At 44.6% G+C, this 18,785-nt stretch overlaps 1 protein-coding gene across 1 annotated transcript in view; it reads left to right on the top strand.

Moving 5' to 3' along the window:
• Window positions 1-18,333, top strand: part of nkd1 (NKD inhibitor of WNT signaling pathway 1) — a 33,220-nt gene extending 14,887 nt beyond the window's left edge. The window contains exons 4-10 of the mRNA XM_029428512.1: window positions 6,174-6,231; window positions 10,382-10,485; window positions 10,618-10,713; window positions 12,225-12,372; window positions 13,253-13,334; window positions 13,775-13,902; window positions 14,517-18,333. Coding sequence (XP_029284372.1) covers window positions 6,174-6,231; window positions 10,382-10,485; window positions 10,618-10,713; window positions 12,225-12,372; window positions 13,253-13,334; window positions 13,775-13,902; window positions 14,517-15,040 — 1,140 coding nt within the window. The 3' untranslated portion in view covers window positions 15,041-18,333. The remainder of the gene's footprint in view (window positions 1-6,173; window positions 6,232-10,381; window positions 10,486-10,617; window positions 10,714-12,224; window positions 12,373-13,252; window positions 13,335-13,774; window positions 13,903-14,516) is intronic.
• Window positions 18,334-18,785: the final 452 nt, after the last annotated feature.

The raw sequence follows: 18,785 nt of genomic DNA, 5'->3' as shown, positions 1-18,785 counted from the left end.
TGTCTCGCCCACTTGGTTAAATGGCCTTTCATGTGTGTCGCTCCTCACATCATGTCGGCACCGCTGCTCCAAACGTTGCAATCCTGAAGGTGTTTTCTTGCGATGGGTGGGGGTGGGGGGGACAGAGCAGGAAGCACCCAGGCGCAGTCCTAATGAGATTTTTCCTGGGTTTTGATGGAGTGCCAGTAGCGCTGCCATTGCTCTAGAGGCCTGCCTCGACTGAGCCCTGGCGCACGATCAGGCAGAGCTGTCGTTAGCCGCATAAATTGTCAGCCTGTGTGGCGGGTCGTGGAGGCAGACAGCGTAGAGACCAAGAGGCCTTGTGGGACTTTCCCACAATCACATACAAGTACATATTACTTGCACTTTAATGTACCCTTTTGCTTTCAAACATTCACAGCAGGAAGAGAAAAAGAAATTGGCCCAGTGGGTCTCCGTCTGCAGTGCCAGAGTAAGGATTAGGCAACTTTCTGCCTGAACTCACCAAGTCGGTTCTGTGCCAGCATGCGCTCACTGTCTTTTTCACTTTCCTTCTCGCTCTCTCTTCACTACACAATATGGACCCCGAGATGCAAAATTTAAATGGTAAAAGCTCTTTTCAAGTTATTTTATTCAGGGTTTGTTAGCTTGAGCAGAGTCCGCTGCAGCCTGCTCTGCATTAGTTCAGGACGCACTCAATCAATAATGTCATCCTTCATATCCATGCCGATCAAGGTTAGCAGCCAAGGGACCAGCTGGGTCATTTAACATCATTACAAAATTTAGTGTCGACAAGATGGAGCTTTTTAAGTCTGCGAGGTTAGCTACATTTTCGTGGCTGTCACATTTGACTTGCGAACCAAACTGAAAATGGAAAGTGTTAACAGCAATGTGGCATTTTCATTTAATTTCCTTAAGAATGTGCACTGACTGTGCTTATGGACATAAAGTCTCTGCCTTTCCATCCACACTGCAGTTACCAAACATCTCGTTATACTGGGATAACATTTATGTTTACTGTATCATTTCACTCGCCATATCTTTGGACTACATATATTACAAGAAGACGTGTTTGCTTCTGCAAGCTTTGTTAATTACACTGCCCATTCATCTAAATGTAAAAGATATCTAAATGTTGTTCTGTGCTTTAATGTTGAGGTAAATACTTTTAAGTTTGTGACAAGCAAAGGAAATCAAAAAGATAAAAGTGTTCCTAAACCCTGGAGCGTTGCAGTTATGTAATCATGAGTTTGAATCATAATGTTTTAGAGCTGACATACTGAGGAGAATAGAGCGGTCGCCATACTTAAAGAAATAACTGCATATAGTGTTAGTAAATATTATTATTCTTATGCTGTCTTTGGTATATCCAAAGTTCATTTTCATAGAGTGTGCCATTGATGAGGTTTGCCAAATAGTTCCTATGGCCAAACCAAACAGACCCTTAGGTCGGCGAGTAATGTAGATGGGATGTTGTCATGGAGCAGGCACACTGCGTTCTGTGTTATAGCCCAGTAATAAATCACTTTATGTGGAGTTTAAAACACACAGGGGACATTTAATCCCTTGTCCTAAAATCCCTGAAGAAGCTCTCGAGGACCTGGCTGCCGTTGAAAGCGTTACGCAGTGGTCTCCACAGAACATTTAACATCATGTCTGGAAAATTGTTTTCGCTGGTCCCGAATGCAGTAGAGAAATGCCTGTTTGTGTCCTGAAGCCAGAAAATCTGACCAAATCCTGCAGAGACACTGGGAAGTGACACTTTGCTGCTTGGACGCCAAGCTGCAACAAAATGTACAAACTCTGCAACACCCAATGTACAGCAGGGGTAATCAGCACTGCATTAGAATCATAAAGTGTTGATTGTATAGCACACATATTGGCTGTATTGAAGGTTTAAGCTGTGGTTGAGCCACTGGGGGTGGAAAGGTGGGGTGGCCTCTCCCACAGTGACCTCTGACCTCTCGAATTAGCAGGTTTCTCAAGAGAAAGCCATCATTGGCTCATTGCTGCACCAGAAGATATCTATATAGAAGCTGTTTTAAATGCATATAGTTATCATGGTCATCGTGCATGCATACTATGTGCGCTAGAAATTAATGAGACCCGGTTTTGAGATTCACTAACTGTTTGCAAATGTTGCATCAGTTGAGCCTCGTCTTTACTCATTAGTGGAGAAATCACTTTGGAGGGGGGATGACCAGCATTGCAGTTTTAGGCAAATCCACTTTGAGCTCTTTCATTTCAAATCAATCCTTTATCCTCTGTGGCTTAACAAACTGGACTGACTTACTCTCTTGTCCAACTCTAACATGCAGTTACTGCTACTGTCACTGCAGCGGCTACTTCTGTTACTTCCCCTTTAGTATTTAACAATGTAAATTTGTTTAAAAACATATGTTCTTTACCAGATATCCAGTCTTTTTGTGTCTGTTTAGTAGTCTTCCAATGTGCATTGAATGCTGCCTTCAGTTTGGGATATTAAAGATCAGATTACAGTACAGTAAAAACATACATTTCGTCATTTGCGTTTTTCACCGTGAGGAAAAAGCAGAATTGGTTTCGGTAAAACATTGTGAGTGAAAGGAGATGTCAGGAAGATCTGAAACCAGAGTTAGTTACAGCAACGAAACACAGAAAAGGAGATTTTTTTACAAGTTGATGTGTCGTGGAAGCAAGCAAATGTGTAAGCGCGTGCTAACGAGGATGAGGACTTTTTTGGGGGGCTTTTTATGGAGCTGCTACTTCATGTACGAGGTGTGAGTGGATTCATAGGAGTGGTGGGATCGGGACGTGAATGGTTTAAGGGCTACCTTTTAATGAAGGTTGCATTGCAATACATTAGACTTGTATCTGATTGAAGACCACATAAGAAAAGATCTGATTCCATGTGATTTGTGCTGCTCACTGTTATGAAAGTGTGTCTAATTTGGGCCACTTTTAATGCCCTCTGAATGTAGCCTTAGTAATATAAACAGGAATTCTGTCAATCCTTCCTTAGTAGGAGTGACAGGACTGTTAAACGTGTCACTCACGTTACTGCTGGGCTTGAGGAGATTAATCTCTTCCTCGTAGGTCTGAATAACACGGCTCTAAATGTCACTTCTGCCCATTAAAATCTCCCTTTTCTGGAGCTAGGCATAGAAATCTGACCCATTGCTCCAGTGACCAATGGGCCTGGTGGGAACACAGGAAACTCAGAAGCAAACGCTTATTTTTAGAACTCCTACTTGTTATTTTTTGGCACCGAACAATGTTATCAATCACTGCCAAAGCCAGAATCTAGAGAGCTTAGCTCGAAAGTGCTCGTGTCATCGGGTCAGTCAGTCTGGAGGTGCTCTTTACAAGCTGTATCAGGATAGATTTCAGGGATGAGTTATATGGGGAAATGGATGCAATCTTTGCTTCACAGCTTTATTCCCGTAGATGCTGAGAACAAAGACTCGAGCAAATATTCCCATTTTGTTTTTGTGAAACAGATTTAGACTTTACACCTGACATCATACAACTTTAATGTCTTTTAATCAGGTTGCAAGGAGAACTGTCAACAAGTAAATGTGGAAAATAACACAAGGAATGATGGGTAAATATGGGTTTTCTGTCCCAGTTTGAAAATTCTTCTTCTTCTTCGTATATACATTTCTATTTAGTATTCAAAGACTTGGCATGAGAGGATGAGGAAGTGCGTGTGTGCGAAGCAAAAAAAGCATGGGGTATTTTTTCTTTACACTGACCAGAGCAAATCCCAGAGTAACCCTAGCGGACTAATAATACGGCTCCCATCCATCACCACAGACAACAACCAATTAGCACATTCCTCGTGCCCCTTTTTCTCATGTTCTTGGTTAACCCCTCAATAATTTTGGATCATTCATCAAAACAACAGAAAAACATACAAGGAGGTGTGTGTGTGTGTGTGTGTGTGTGTGTGTGTGTGTGTGTGTGTGTGTGTGTGTGTGTGTGTGTGTGTGTGTGTCTTTGCGTGTGAGGTATTGAAGGATTTTCTCTGAGGATACGTGGAAACAGAGGCCAGTGTTAATGCTACCACAGTCTTAGATCGACACGGCGTCTGTGATCTCTCTGAGTTAAACTCACTGTAACTTTATCTGTAACGTCGTTCTGTATAATTCTATAGTTTTAGCAGTGAAATATGTGAAACTGTACTGCAGAGTCTCTGCTAACGTGACAACCTGTGATTAACCTGTGACAGCTGTCTCATATAAATGGGTCCAAAGCAGGTTGAAGAACATCACGCAACTGTAAACAGGAGAGTTTTTCCATCCGGGTTGTGCGGTTTGATTTACAGTGACGCAGCGTCACATAAGTTTTAGTTTTAGTTTTTGGACTGACTCTGCCATGTCTCGTCTAGTCACCCCAAAAAACACTCGAACTATCTAGTAAACAAACACGTCGCGCACATCTTCCACCTCCACTGACATTTGATCTCCTTCCTCTTTGATCTCCATTGCCGGCTGCCTCGCTCGGCAGTAAATTACAAATGGCGTGTCAGACACTCGCGGCTCCGTTAGTCTGTTTACAAACAAGCACAAGACGAGTCACGTTGTCTTATTGCTTATTACTAATACAATACAACCTGGAATATTCTCTGTGCAATTAAATTCAACCATTCTATAGTAAATCCTAACATAAATAATAAACTTTAAAGCTGGTTCTATAAACAAATACAAGACTTGTAGAAGTAGTTGCTACTTAAAATGTCTTCAATGGCGTGAACTCAGAAATATATGGAAAAAATAAGGTCTTTAAATAGTCTTAAATCAGTCTTTCAAAGGTCTTAAGAATACTGAGACATGTGAAGTAGGATTCTATGAATGATTCTTTCTGACATTGTGTGGTAAAATCTCAAAAATAATCTGTAACATCTATTTAAAAATAATCATTTACCAACTGCCTCTCGCGTTAACGGCACGCAGATCTGAATAGCGGAAGAATTGCACGTAAAATTGGTCTTAAATTTAATTTCAAGTGGCATTTCAAAGGTCTTTAAACTTGTAGGAACCATGTTCTAGTTCTACTATCACTTGCCCCGCATTCACACTCATGTAATCCTACAATTATCACAGAATCTAGCGGAGCAGACCACTTTAAACCAGCTCAGGATCAGGGTCATGAAGCCAAACCGGGACGTGTGTCAACCCATTCTTACTAACAACAAACACAGGTTTATCCCGGGTGCCTGCTTTGGGCTATCAGCCTGCCAGTTAGTCCTGTGGTGTTCTGTATTCTCTTCCCGAGGCCACCCACAGCGCTGCGGCCTGGCCTGCACTAGTCCGAGGAAGGTGGGATCACACCATCTGACCTTCTACCTCCCTGGATTACACAGAAATCCCCTCTCACGCTGTCACAGCCTCTCCTCTGTCACACACACATCTATGAACACACATGCTCCTACACTCCTATCCAGGAATTTTCTGAAGTTAATTATTAGGGTTAATCATCGTCTATTATAAGAATGTTGTTAATATGTTCTGTCTCGGCAGTGTATGCGCATTGTATTTAGTTTTTAATGACTGCAATGGAAAACTTTGAAATGATGCCATTGGTGGGTCTTTGAATGTGTGTTTGCGTTGGACTGTGTGCGTAAGGATGTATATACGTTTGTCAGCCAGTGAGTAATGGTTTTTTGGCCAGATGACTGCAATGCCACATGGATACCTGAGCCAGACTTTTCCATAGTGAAGCCCGGGGATCACATGTCCCTCCAGCCTCTGCTGCAGGCACTAACAGACCGAGCTGCCAGAAGAGGGGGCCCGGGCGAAAACAGTCCGGGGTTAAAAACAAGCCTGTGAACGCGTCGCTGCAGTGATAGCCCGCCACCGAAATAGCCCCACTACCAGCCCTCTTTCTCAGAATTTCTTGCAGGGACGTCGGCGGCGATTTAGATACTTCTTCCACAGTCTCAACTCTGACTGCCAGTCTTATGCTCAGTTTGTTTCAGTCCTGCAATTACCATCCTACCAAACTTTCCGCTGCTGTCTAAGCTCAGAGTTCAGTTGTCAAACTTAGTTCATATATAGATATATAAACGCTGTAATTTTGATTCGGGCATGTCACTCCGTGTTGGAAAGCTGTTCTGTGGATTTGTTTGTTTTTATGAATAAATATGATACTTCTCTATTCTATGACTTGAAACTGTGATTTATGTGTCTTGTTGTGTCTTTTTCTCTTTTCAGGACTCCATGAATGAAGCATGTGCGCGGAGGATTGGTGATGAACACTACCGTTTGGAAGGTAGGACCGTCGCCAAAGCTCGGCTCATTTCTCTTTATTTTGATTTGAATGAAAAACTGCAAAAATACTGTTTGCAATCGCCCTCCAGGAGTCGCTCATCCCCAACGCTGGGCTCCACACCCATGCTCTAAGCCCCAACAATGTGCTGATGAGGTCCCCTTCACCTTCCGCTCCCGCCTCTCCACCTTCTCCGTCTTTCATCCGCCCCTCCCCCTGTGGTGCTCTGCAAAGTGCCTCCATTCCTTCATGTTTTTCCCCCCCCCCCGATATGATGTGATCCTGGATTAAGAGCTCCGGGACGAGAAAGTCTCTCCCTCCCATTTAAAGACAGGATTGGACGTGAGGCGGAGATAAAAAATGAAGAGCTGAACGAGATCAGACTAGAATTTTTGGAGGGGTTGCAAAAAAACTACTTTGATTTCAGCTCCGCTTCACTTGATAACAGACGAAGTAGAGAGACAAGACTGATAAATGGAGAATGAGATGATTTTTAGCCTTTTAGTCGGATAGGCCCAAATAATTTAAATAAAACATTCCATAGATTATGTGTGAATATATAAATATATATATATATATACACTGTTTGTTACCCTACTGTGCAGTGACTGTCAAATGTTTGATTTGCAGCGTTAACGTCCTCTAATGAAAACAATTTGTTCCATAAACGGTTCTTTAGTAATATAATAATATAATAATGTGTCCTATTGTGCACATAGCAAGCCATGCATACCTCCTCGTGCACACGAAGATCTAAATAAAAACAGCAGTGGGGAATTTATTTAGTTCATTTAGTGCAATGATCAGATCTGTTGTCATACAAGTAACAAAGACGAGATAACTCAAACTGAGAGAGGAAACACTTTGTAGTCTTCTTTAATTCAAAGAAGTAAAACACAGAGCTCAATGCTGAAACAGTATTCAGGAGACTTTAAAGAATGGCGCTCAAATATGGAGATTTGCTGCTTTCTTCTGTTTTATATCATAATAAACTGCATTTGAAAACATCACCTTGACATTGAGACATTTTGTAGACCATAAAATAATCAGCAGTTAATCGATAATGAAAATCATCGTTAGTTGCAGCCCGATTCACATGTGGGCTGCACCCAGGACAGTCCAGTGCTGTCTGTCTGTAGCTAAACAAGACAGCTGGATGATTAGAGGCCTCGCTCATGAATACTTCAGTGGAGGCTTCTTTACATTCTGGCCAACCCAAATCCCCTTAGTACCCACCCAGCACTGGGCTGACCCAACGTATGAGGGGTACAGGCCCCGTTACGTGTAGCCTAGCTAAGCTAGGTGGGGTTGCTAGCAGTGTGTGGCAACTTTCCCTCTCATTTCTGCGTGTGTGTGTGTGTGTGTGTGTGTGTGTGTGTGTGTGTGTGTGTGCGTGGGTGCGTGTGTTCGCATGCACGTGTGTGTAACATGGCAGCAGGCTCGGCGGGTGCCTGCCTCGGCTGCCCTCGTCTTGCCCCTCAGATCTGATGTGCAGCCAATCCTCTGGCTCAGCTCGTCTCTCATAAAGAGTCGGCTTATGTCTGTGGTGGGGGGGCCAGAGGGGGAGGAGGGTGATAGCAGATTACTGTTACTCCTCCCGGCATTTCATTAGCTCCGAGATAAGCATCTCACCACCATATTGAGCCTGCTACGGAACAGATTTGCCCTCGCACACAATGTTCCCTTTGAGCACCTCATATGATCAAACAGCGGGACCCCAAATGCTGCTCCTCTCCAAAAAGTTGGTAAAAGCTCCCTGGGATGATGCCTTTCATTTCTGGCATTTTCCCCTACCCAGGGATGAGACAGGTCTGCTTTGATCTGCTTTGGATCAGGAGGAAAGAAATTGGGCTGTTGTGTCTGCTCCTTTGGCGAACAAACAAACAGTGTTTCAGATTTGACTTGGCTTAATTAATTAGTGATTCTGTTTTACAGCCGGTCTGATCTTCTTCCAAAAGGTTTGAGAATGGAACTTCAAAGTGTAGCAGAGGAGAGGGGAGGGTGGCGAGAGAGGGGTGTGGTCTGTGTGGGTGTGTGTGTGTGTGGCGTGCAGGACTGCGATTGGACGAGGAGGACGCAGGGGGGCGGGGTGGCTAATGCTCATGCAAAGCGGAATGAGCAGAGGTGAAACATACAGGGGTCGTGGCTGCGTGAAGTCTGTAAAAAGCTTCTGCGAAAACACACAAACGTATACGAGGACGAAGCAAGGAGGTGTCCGGGTAACTGATAGTGGCTCGCAAAGGAGCCGACGTGTACCCCTCCCAAATCTCAGTTACATGTCGTGTGTATCTGCGGTTTCATGTGTCAAACAAATGCTGGATTTCAAAGCAGAGAAGGATATCCTGTAGCATTAAGTCTGGGCCAACATCCAAAGCTGAAACTAAAACATCGTATCAGACGGGGAATGTTGTGTTATTTTTGTCCACCAGGTTGGGCTACCTAAAGTGCAATCCAAAAATACTCCACCATTAACTGTGGACAGACATGAAACATACTGTTGAATTAACCCCCCCCCCCCCCCCCCACCACAACACGGTTTATATTGTATATAGAAAAACTTGTGGTCGATGATTTCATTAAAAAAAAAGCAGAGGCGTGAAAATCAGTGACACACACCCTGCACTTAGGGCTGGGTTTAAAAAAACATATTTTCCGCCCGCGTTGCCAAGCCTAAAGGCTGCAGAGTGCAGAGACGAGCCTATATATATATCTATATATCTATATATCTATATATCTATAGGCATATATACACATTATTACATTAATGTAATTGCTTTGGGCTCAAATCTTAATGTAAACAATATTTTTAATAATGCGTCAGGTTAATTCAAAGCATTAATTCTGTTAGAATCTCTTTCACGTCCCAAGGAATATTAGTATTGTACATGAACAATGCCATAAAGATTAAAAAGGGTAATCAGTGGTGATACCCAGCACTACACAGGTTCTTCTAAGGCTTGTGGATCTGGTTTAAATTAGTATTCTCCGTTTGAACACTGTGTTGTAAAGTGTAATACAGTGAAACTATCATTGGATTCTATGGTATAGGAAATGCTGTCGGGCTCTGGCTGTCAGTTTAAGTGCACATGGCAGATTAGGCGGTCTGGATGGTAATTTACGTTGAATGTCATTCCATGAAGTTATGTGCTCCCAGAGGCCTTTTGATGCTCACATGCTGTTTCCAATCCACCATTTATATATGAATGCCAGTTAATATTCATGTTTTAGACATGTTATGTCATTTTAGTTTCATGTTTCACATCCCCTCTCAGTGTGAAGCCCTTCGGTGATAAATATACTGACGCTCAGGGCTTGAAACTGGTTCCTATACGTGTGGCGGATGGAAGAACCTTTAGAGAATTTGTGCTTTTACAGGTTTTATTGTTGCACGCTTTTTCTTTTTTTGCATTGGATTGGTTCAACAGTACTTTCTCTCTCTGGAATGATGCAATAATTCACATGTTACCCGACAAGTTTCCTGTTCAAGTATAGTGTCGTTATAAGTGTGTGCATTACATGTCATTTTCTTCTAGCTTTATTACATCCATATTATTGATGATTATTAATCAACTTCATGAAGTGTGTTTTCAGTCCGGATGAAGCGACGAAAAATGTCTAAAAAGAAAGAAAACAAAGCATTCTTAGATTTATAATATCAATTTGTTCCAAAGATAACTATTTAATGATGTCAAACTGTGTTTCGATTCTCTGTCAGCCTTGAGTTTTGTCACAGAGACCGTGAACACACACCACAAGCTCTGCATTTTGAATTACGAGCTCTGATTTGTCAGATGCAACATTTAAAGTTGGTGATACTCTGTTTGCATTACGCTTAACACACCAGAGCCTGTACTGCCGTAGAAGCTATTGCATTGTATACATTACTACTATATTATTATTATCAATGCAAAAATACAATTTTAGAATACAGACAGTGAGACTGTGCAGGTTTATTTCCAACCAGGAGTTGAATGTGTGACACATCTTAATTGCGGCTGCCAAACTTGGAAGTAGAAGCTTACAAGGAACACTTGAAGGCAACGACATATCCTCAGGTTATGACTGCGCCCAACGTTTCCATCCTCAGGCTCTCTCTTTTATCTTTGTGTGTGTCTCTCTCTCTCTCTGTGTGTGTGTGCGTGTGTCACTGCAGTTGCTTTACCCCCAGAGAAGACAGACAGCTGCTGTGTGCAGGAGAAGATGCAGGAGAGGGACAGCCTATCTCCCGCAGGGCCACAGAAACAGCTCCAGTTTGAAGTGAGTGTCGACAACAAACAGGACGTTTATTACCTCCCCTCTGGATGAAACTAGGGCAAATGGCGGGATACGCACACAAATACACACTCGGTTGCTGGATGATACTGATAGTTGAACACTGCGCTGTTTCAGGAGTTGGAGTGTGCCGTGTCTGTGGAGGAGGATAACCGGCAGGAGTGGACCTTCACCCTCTACGACTTTGACAACAATGGCAAAGTCACCAGAGAGGTAACAATCTTGATTTACCTGGATGAATAAACCTTTGACGAACGTACAAATGATCACGTAGATACATAAACAGACAATGGGCCTCACGCAGTAGCGTTTGAGGAACATAAAACAAACACATGAATATCATCTGTATATCCCATTTAGATAATTACATGTTTTAGAGTTATTATTTGGTGGCATCTCTCCAGTATGTGCACACGACTCAACACCTACCCTTAAATAGTGTCCAGGGGGCGTTACCTAGGCTAAAAATAAAAACATTATGATCAAGTGGGACTTCAAAAAGTAGTGTAGTGTTGTGTTTATCATGTAATATGCATTAACAACAATCAAAACACCCTCCAGAATGAATCGCTGCCCCGTGAATCTTATATTTTGCCCCATTCGGGTATCATAACACCCCAAAAAGAAAGTGAGGATAGACCCAATCTCACTCCTAAGAAAGAAATCCAACGACATCTGCGCGTCTCCGCTCCTGCGAGGTGACTTGTGACTTGATGCAGATCTGAGAGAACATCCAGAAACAGAAGGGAACAACTTGAAACAGCGCAAAGAGACTGGAGCTGTCCTCTGTGCGGTTGGCGCTGCTGTTTTTTTTTTTGCCGTTGCCTGTGGCTCCATGGCTCATGAGACGGCAGGCGGCGGCTTGGAGGGGGGAAAGAAAAGCTTTCTTCTCCAACTCTTCATCCCTTCACACAAAAAAAAAAAAAAGAGACGGAAACCAAAAATGACACAGGAAGCTTTTATTATATTTCTGTAACCAGTATGTGGAACCGGTCCCTGAAGAGTTCATATTATTTGTCTTAGTACTATAATAAGTTCAAATCATGCTGTTGGAGTTTCTGTGTGGTCGGATTCATTCTGTGTTTTACCTTCTAAAGTAAAACACTAGTGAGACTTTACTGCATGAGTCAGCCCGTCGCTAACACACACACACTCTTTATCTCAGAGTGTTGCACACAAACACTCATCAGTGCAAAACACAAGAGCCACGTTATTATATGTGCAAATGAAGCCGTCCACATTTGGCCAGTTGCCTCGTTTTAAAGTGAGCATGGTATCACTTGTGTTTATTTGAAAGTGTGTGCAGGTGTAATTTCAGTCATTGAAGAGACATGGAGGAATGAAATAAAGGGAGTCTCGCGCTCACACAGCTGCAGCATGACTCGTATCAGGCTTGACATCTCCTGCTACCACCAAGACTTTTCTTTTCATGAATTTATAACTCGTCTTTACACCCTGTCTGAACGCCTTAACTTGGAAAGCTGAAACAACTGACATCAGTGAGTTTCTCTGTTCACTGTTGTCTGAGTCACTTCTTTAAATTCCTCGCTAGCGTGACTGTTATGATAGAGTTCTAATGCACAAAGCGACAGCATACTGAATTCAATCAGATAAAAAGAGTCTCCTATGTTCCTTTTCGTCACCAAGGATCTACAAGGTGAAAGAAATGGAAGCTGTGTATCAAAAATCCCAGATCAAACTCACCTCCACCTGTTCTCCTGCAGGACATCACCAGCCTGCTGCACACCATCTACGAGGTCGTGGACGCCTCCGTCAACCATTCTCCCAGCAGCAGCAAGACGCTGCGGGTCAAGCTGTCGGTGGCTCCCGACTCCAGCCAGCGGTGGAGGAGTTGTACGCAGGGTGCGGCAGGTAAAGCTGGCATTAATACAGTTGGCTGTGGTGGGGGGGGGGAGAACAGAGGGCGTCTCGGGGTCCCCCTTGTGTTGCCTGCTGTCAGCTCACCCAGAGATGTGTTTTGTTGTCAAGCAGAAAGGAGGCTGCTTCAGGCCTGTCAGAGCTTTGTTCCTCGCAGTCTCGGCGTCGCTCCATCTCTCCCACTCAATGGGGTTCATTTTTAATGATGGGGGGAGTGACAGAGTTAAGAGAGGGCCCCCTCCCTCAGTGCCTTCAAATACACTGAAAGAAACCTTAAGAGATGTGCCGAGGCCTTTTGATAATCACAGCCATTTTTCTTTTCTCCAAAGTTCCCTTTTTTCCTCTCTTCTCCCCGTCTCTCTCCCCCCCCCCCCCCCCATCTCAGAGCTGCCGGGAAAATATAGCTACGTTCAACTTAACTTTTCTCACTGACGACTTGGTAAACAAGTAAAGAAAATATCTCAAAAAGTATATATTCCTGTGTGTTTGCGTCCTATTGTTTCAGCTATAAATATCCATCAAGAGATTCAAACAGAGCCAGCTTTGAAACTATCGCCTGTTGCCTTCATGCTAATTTGAAACCGCATCAGATCTCCGTCCTTAATAAACAATTTCTGAAGTCTGCATGCTTTTTTATTTTTTCCATTCCATGCCTTATAAGAAGGCTGCGAGTTGAAAATAGAATAAATGAAGCAGTGTTGTTTTTCCTTTTCTATAGATCTTCAAAGTAAAACCCCAAAACAAAGGTTGCTTTCTTCTGAGGCTTGTGTGACTGTTGTCGTGTGTGTGTGTGTGTGTGTGTGTGTGTGTGTGTGTGTGGCTGCTTTGTGTAGCTCTCTTTGATAATAGCCTCCTGTCTTTCACACATACACAGACATGTCCCACCCCAGAGAGAAAAATGACAAGTGCATAGAAGACCCCAAGAGTGCAGACAAGAAGACTCGAGCGCTCCTAAGGTAAACGCACCTCCCCTACAGTCTCTATTGTTGAAGATTGTGCCATGTGAAGTGTATTATTATCATATTGTTCATTATGATTATAACGTTCCCTTTTTTGAAATAGAAAACGTTCTCATTCAAAGTGACTGGGGGCAGCGGTAGTTTGAGGATCGCTTCACACTGCTGCAGTAGTCTTCTACTCTTTAATTAGTTTTTCCCAAATTAACCTCCACTGTACTGCGGAGGAGTGAACAACCCTCTTACTGCTCTGCTCAAACTCCCAGTTGAGGTTTTAAAGCTGTGATTTTCCAGTCACAATCTCACTTCTCTAACAATTACTGCGCTGCTGCTGCTGCCCGATCATAAGGGACACTTGTTTCACTTTCTCCAAACACTGCCGTACTCAGCCTCTCTGGCCCGTACTGCTACCTAATGAGAGGTGCCGCTTGTGTCCACAGGCGCCACCACAGTGACCACCACACCCAGCCGGCCTGCCAGCGCCACTGTGTGGATGAGAACCTGGAACGCAGGAACCACTACTTGGACCTGGCAGGCATCGAGAACTACACATCCCGCTTCGGAGTCGGTGAGTGGACCGGGGCCAGGGGTTTAGAGGGGGAGAGGGGAGGGAGAAACACGGGCCGTGGCCCTTTGAAGCTGCATCCAGGGGCCCTCATTACTGCGGCACCTGCTTGGAGACATTAGATGGATCTACCAGCCCACTGCGCTCCTCGCCAGTACAAACATCTGGGCTCAGGCAAGCACAATACATCAAGTGTTCAAGGCTAAAGCCCATCGACATAACGGGCTGTTGTGAAGTGAAATATTGGGTCTAATAAGCTGCAGCCTTGATCTGAGGGTCAGTGATGACATGTGATTATTTTAATGTTGCTCCTTGTAGGAAAGTGCTAACAGAGATCTGCTCTCTGTCACATCGAGTCAGGGTTATGAGAATGAAGAAAGAACCTGAAGGAAAGCTGCCAGAATCTTATCGTGGAGCTTTTTACTAGATCTTTATTAGCAGCCTGTTGGCACAGTAATTTGCACATAATGGGTTATTTTTCTTTTCTTGTTTTCCATGGTTTTAATGTGATACATTTCGACAAGCCCTGTAGCAGAACTGTTGTTTCTCTGCAACCTTGAAGTTTGTCGTTTATTACTCGTTTTCAGTTCAAATAAAAATACCTGTCTCTCTCACAGCACCCACCGCAGAGCCGACGAAGGCAGAGCCTCAGACCCGACCATCCAACCAGACTCGCTCTCGCTCCCATGAACCAGAAAATGGCCACTTGCATTCCCACCATCGCCGCCTGCAGACTGTTGTGGACACTGTCGCTCGGGAGAGCCTCCACCCCGCCCGTACACGAGGCCAAGACTCAGGGAAACACGCCCTCCGCTCTCCTAAGACCCACAGCCGCACACCTACTGCGCAGATCAGCAGCAGGGTCATGAGAAGCCGAGGTGTCCCTCCTCCCACGGCGCTACCCAGCCAGACCCCCCCTCACCAATCCACAGCGCCGTACCGCAAGCACAAGCAGCGGTCCAAGGAGAGCCAGGGCTACAGAGCTTTAGGCTCTCTGGCTCCGAAGGTGGAGAAGGAGCAGGTGAGGGACCTGCCCAGTGTGTTGCTGTACGAGGGGGGGCTGGCACAAGTGGTGCAGCGGCACGAGCATCACCACCACCATGAACACCATCACCACTACCACCACTTTTACCAGTCCTGAATTTCCACCCTGCCCTGGGACAGCGCAGCACTCCTGCAGCCCCACAAAACCCAAGCAGGCCAGCAGACAGCGACTGCAGAGAGCTTCAACCGCCGGGGCTACCCTGCATTGTGCTGCAGTGCCTTTGTAGTGGACACAGGACATGGGGAGGAGAGGAGGATCATGGGAGGGGTGTCCCAGTGCTGACAGGTTATTAATCAGTGTTATAAAGATGTTGGTCAGACATACAAAAAGCTTGGGTCTGCAGCAGGACAGTGATTCAGGGCCACTATGGGGCCAGCACTGAGGATCATGGCTGGGGCTAGGGAGGAGGCACAGAGGGAAGGTTTGATAGTTAACCCTGAAGATCCTCTCGCCCCCGACCCTGTAATCCTCTACCTGATGAACTGTACGGCTCCAAACCAGCACCACAACCCTTCCAGACCACTAAGCCAAAAGGTTTTTAAGGAAAAAGGAAGAGAAGAAAGACTGTGATGTAAAGATGAATATATATGAAGGAGTATAGGTGATAGGAGAGCAGGGCATAGTGTGTGTGTGTGTGTGTGTGTGTGTGTGTGTGTGTGTGTGTGTGTGTGTGTGTGTGTGTGTGTGTGTGTGTGTGTGTGTGTGTGTGTGTGTGTGTGTGTGTGTGTGTGTGTGTGTGTGTGTGTGGTGTGTGTGGGTGTGTGTGTGAGTGTCACGACACTGGTGTCTGTTGAAAACCACTTGAAGTGCGCTCATGGGTGCGTGAGTATTTAAAGCAGGCTGTCAGGCAGGTTTTTGAAGATGAAGATGAAGATTCTGATTCAACACGCAATACCCCGTTAGCAACGACGGGAAGGAAAAATGTCATAAAGTAAAAAAGAACTGAGATCCCAAATCCGCTGCTACCTCTAATTGTATCCTAATTGTTGTTGTTGTGACTTTGAAGAAGCATTGAAGAGTTATTTTCAAATTACTTCGAAAACCTTTTTTGAAAGAAGAGAAACGGCGTCAACAGCTCCGTACTTTATTAACTAGCATTGACTGTACATAAGTTATATATTGTTATCAATTGTATAAGCTTCATTGATGACGTGATATCTTTGTATTCACTATTTGAAGCTTTTAAGTTTGTTTTACTTCACAACTGCATTTTCTAAGACCACTCGGAGCCTCATTTTGACAAAACAAATGTACAACTCTCTCTCTCTCTGTTTCCACTTTGTCACCATGCGATGAGTTCTGTAAGTGTGATCTGGTAATTATTACTGAAGTCCCGACTCTCCACGGTGCTGTTCGGTAGCTCGAGCTCACAACACATAACTTGCTTGACTACACGCTGATTTAAAGGAAACGTATAAAATAAGGAAATGTTTTAAGATACACGGCTGCATTGCAGAACACGTATCAAGTTTAGATGTTTAAATGCTGTTTGTATCGTAGCACCTGGGACAGAACATGCGTCTCACAGTGGGCAGACTGTTTGTAACAAAAGCCCTCTTTTTGTTTTAATGTCCAAAAGGTCCACAGTCCGGCGCTCCACTCGGAAACAGAACTAGAGATGATGCTATCTTCACATCGGGGCAGTAGACGTCTCCAGTTCTGGCTCAGGCCTTTAGTTGCATAAATTGAAACCCATCCAGCCAGTGAGAGGTCGGCGTGTTCATCCGTCAGTGTGAAGTTTATCCTTTTAGGGAAATATTTTGCTTACACATCTTCTCTCTTGGGAGTCGCTCAGCACCACGGGTTTGGACTTCTCAGGCTTGCAGTTTCCCCAACTCGTAGCAGCTCCGGCCTGGACCCGGGGTCACGCCACGGCCGCTCCCTATGTTTCCACGGCATCTTCCTGTCCCCCAGCTGTCAGCAGGTCTTTCACCGTGCCGCCATGTGGCCTCAGAGCTCAGCCAACAAGGCTCTGTTTGTGGTGCGGCGAGGCGAGGGCTCTTTTCAGCTGTCTCATTCCTCTGGTGCTGGATAACACTGGGCCCGGCCTGCAGTCTCCACTAGACCCATAACTCACCACTGTTGCTCTCCTGCCAGCACCAGGGACCGTCTGTTCATCCTATCCCATGATGCTCCATGGACGCTGCCGTAAACGTGCAGATGTTTATGCCAGCAACATGCGAGTCAGCGATCTCAGAGCTGCAAATGTCAGAGTGTTGACCGCCTTGTTGGATTTGTGGGAGAGTTTCAGCACATTTAGAAATGAGCTGCCCTTATGCATCCGTAGTGTTTTGTTTAAGGACAACTTCCTCCACACAATGACACAATGATGGATTATGTTCAAACTATATCCACTAAGTTTAATTGTTAGTCTGAGAGAATGCAGTGTGTGCCAGTCTTGCCCCGCAGCCCTGCGGTGTCCTGCCACAGCTGCAGGCCGTCCTTTAGCAGAGGCACCAGTCAGACGGATCATCCCACGGGACCCGGCGGTGGAAACGGCCACATTCCCCCAAGGGGGATCACAGCTGTGCTCCATACCTCAGCTCCCTCACCTCACACTGCTGCTCCTGGACAACAAGTGGTTCCTCATACATACTGTAACTCCTTTGTCAATGGTTTCCTCTCACCCGAAACAGCGCTGATACCAGCGTGACTCTCCAAATATAAGTAGTGTGGAAATGGTTGCGCGGTTGTGTGAAACGGACAGCACGCAGGCGGTCGTTCGTCCTGCAGGGTGGTCCGATTCGACACGGTAAGCGAGGGCTTCTGAAGGAATTTTAGTGAAAAGGCTCGGTCAGACTCGCAGCCAGGTTGCAATAAAGTTCTTTTACACAGAGAGAGTTTTACTGAACACAGAACTCCCTGCACCGCTTCACATTCATACTATTACCTGAACTCACATCAGAAGGCTTCACACTTAGAAACACACTTCAAAGCAGCACAACTGGGGGGACGTGCCTTGCTCAAGAGCACCGCCACAGTATTTGTTGAGAGTTTGGGAAATCAGTTTTGTCTATAATTTGGGATCAGAATAATAACGTGAAGGTTTTCAGTCCTCCCTGTAAACCTACCAGAATGTTTTTTCATTATGTATTTTATTTCAATTTCTCTTCAGAACAAATCATGTCACACAAGCTTCTGTCCTGTTGTATAGATGTCCAGCGTTCAGAGCCACTCCTCCACGTTAATACAGTTTGTATTGCACAACTAATTCGTAAGATTCATGTATCGACATTTTTAAAAATCTGGTGTATATAGTGGACCGCAGAAAGGATAAACCAGCATCATGTATAAAGAATATAAGGCTGATTTGTAATCAAAAACTGTTAAGTTATCTCACTTGCCGACTGTCAGCTAGTACTCCATTACCCCCCCCCCCCCCCCCCACCTAGCAGGGAGGAGTAGTGAGGTGTCTATAACTCCAGCTGTTTCTCTCCACGCTGACACACTTTCACTTGGTGTTTGTTGTAAAAGAAAGTTATTTAGCACTAGCTGTTTTTTCCCGCCTAATGTTTTTTCATGACTTTGTTTAGTTTATATAGATTGTATTTGATTAATTGCTTTATTTATTTGATAGCAGATCTGTGCCAAGGGAAAATACCCTTTTATTAAAGTATGAACCTGTTCCTTATAAACTTCTGGTGTTCGTGTGAGAAATGTTCTTCTATCCTTTCAAATGATGCCAGTAGTTTAGTTTATTAGCATGTTGTCTGTGCATTATAAAAAAACAACAAACACACACACAGATAGAGAGAGGGAGGGAGAGAGGAAGAAAGAGGGGGAGGGAGGCAGAGAGAGACAAAGAGGGTAGAGAGAGAGGGAGGAGGAAGAAAGAAACAGA

The sequence above is a fragment of the Cottoperca gobio genome, chromosome 3 (assembly GCF_900634415.1).
Source record: "Cottoperca gobio chromosome 3, fCotGob3.1, whole genome shotgun sequence".
Lineage (NCBI taxonomy): Eukaryota > Metazoa > Chordata > Actinopteri > Perciformes > Bovichtidae > Cottoperca > Cottoperca gobio.
The sequence above is the reverse complement of the archived record's forward strand: the minus strand, read 5'-3'. Positions and strand labels throughout refer to the sequence as shown.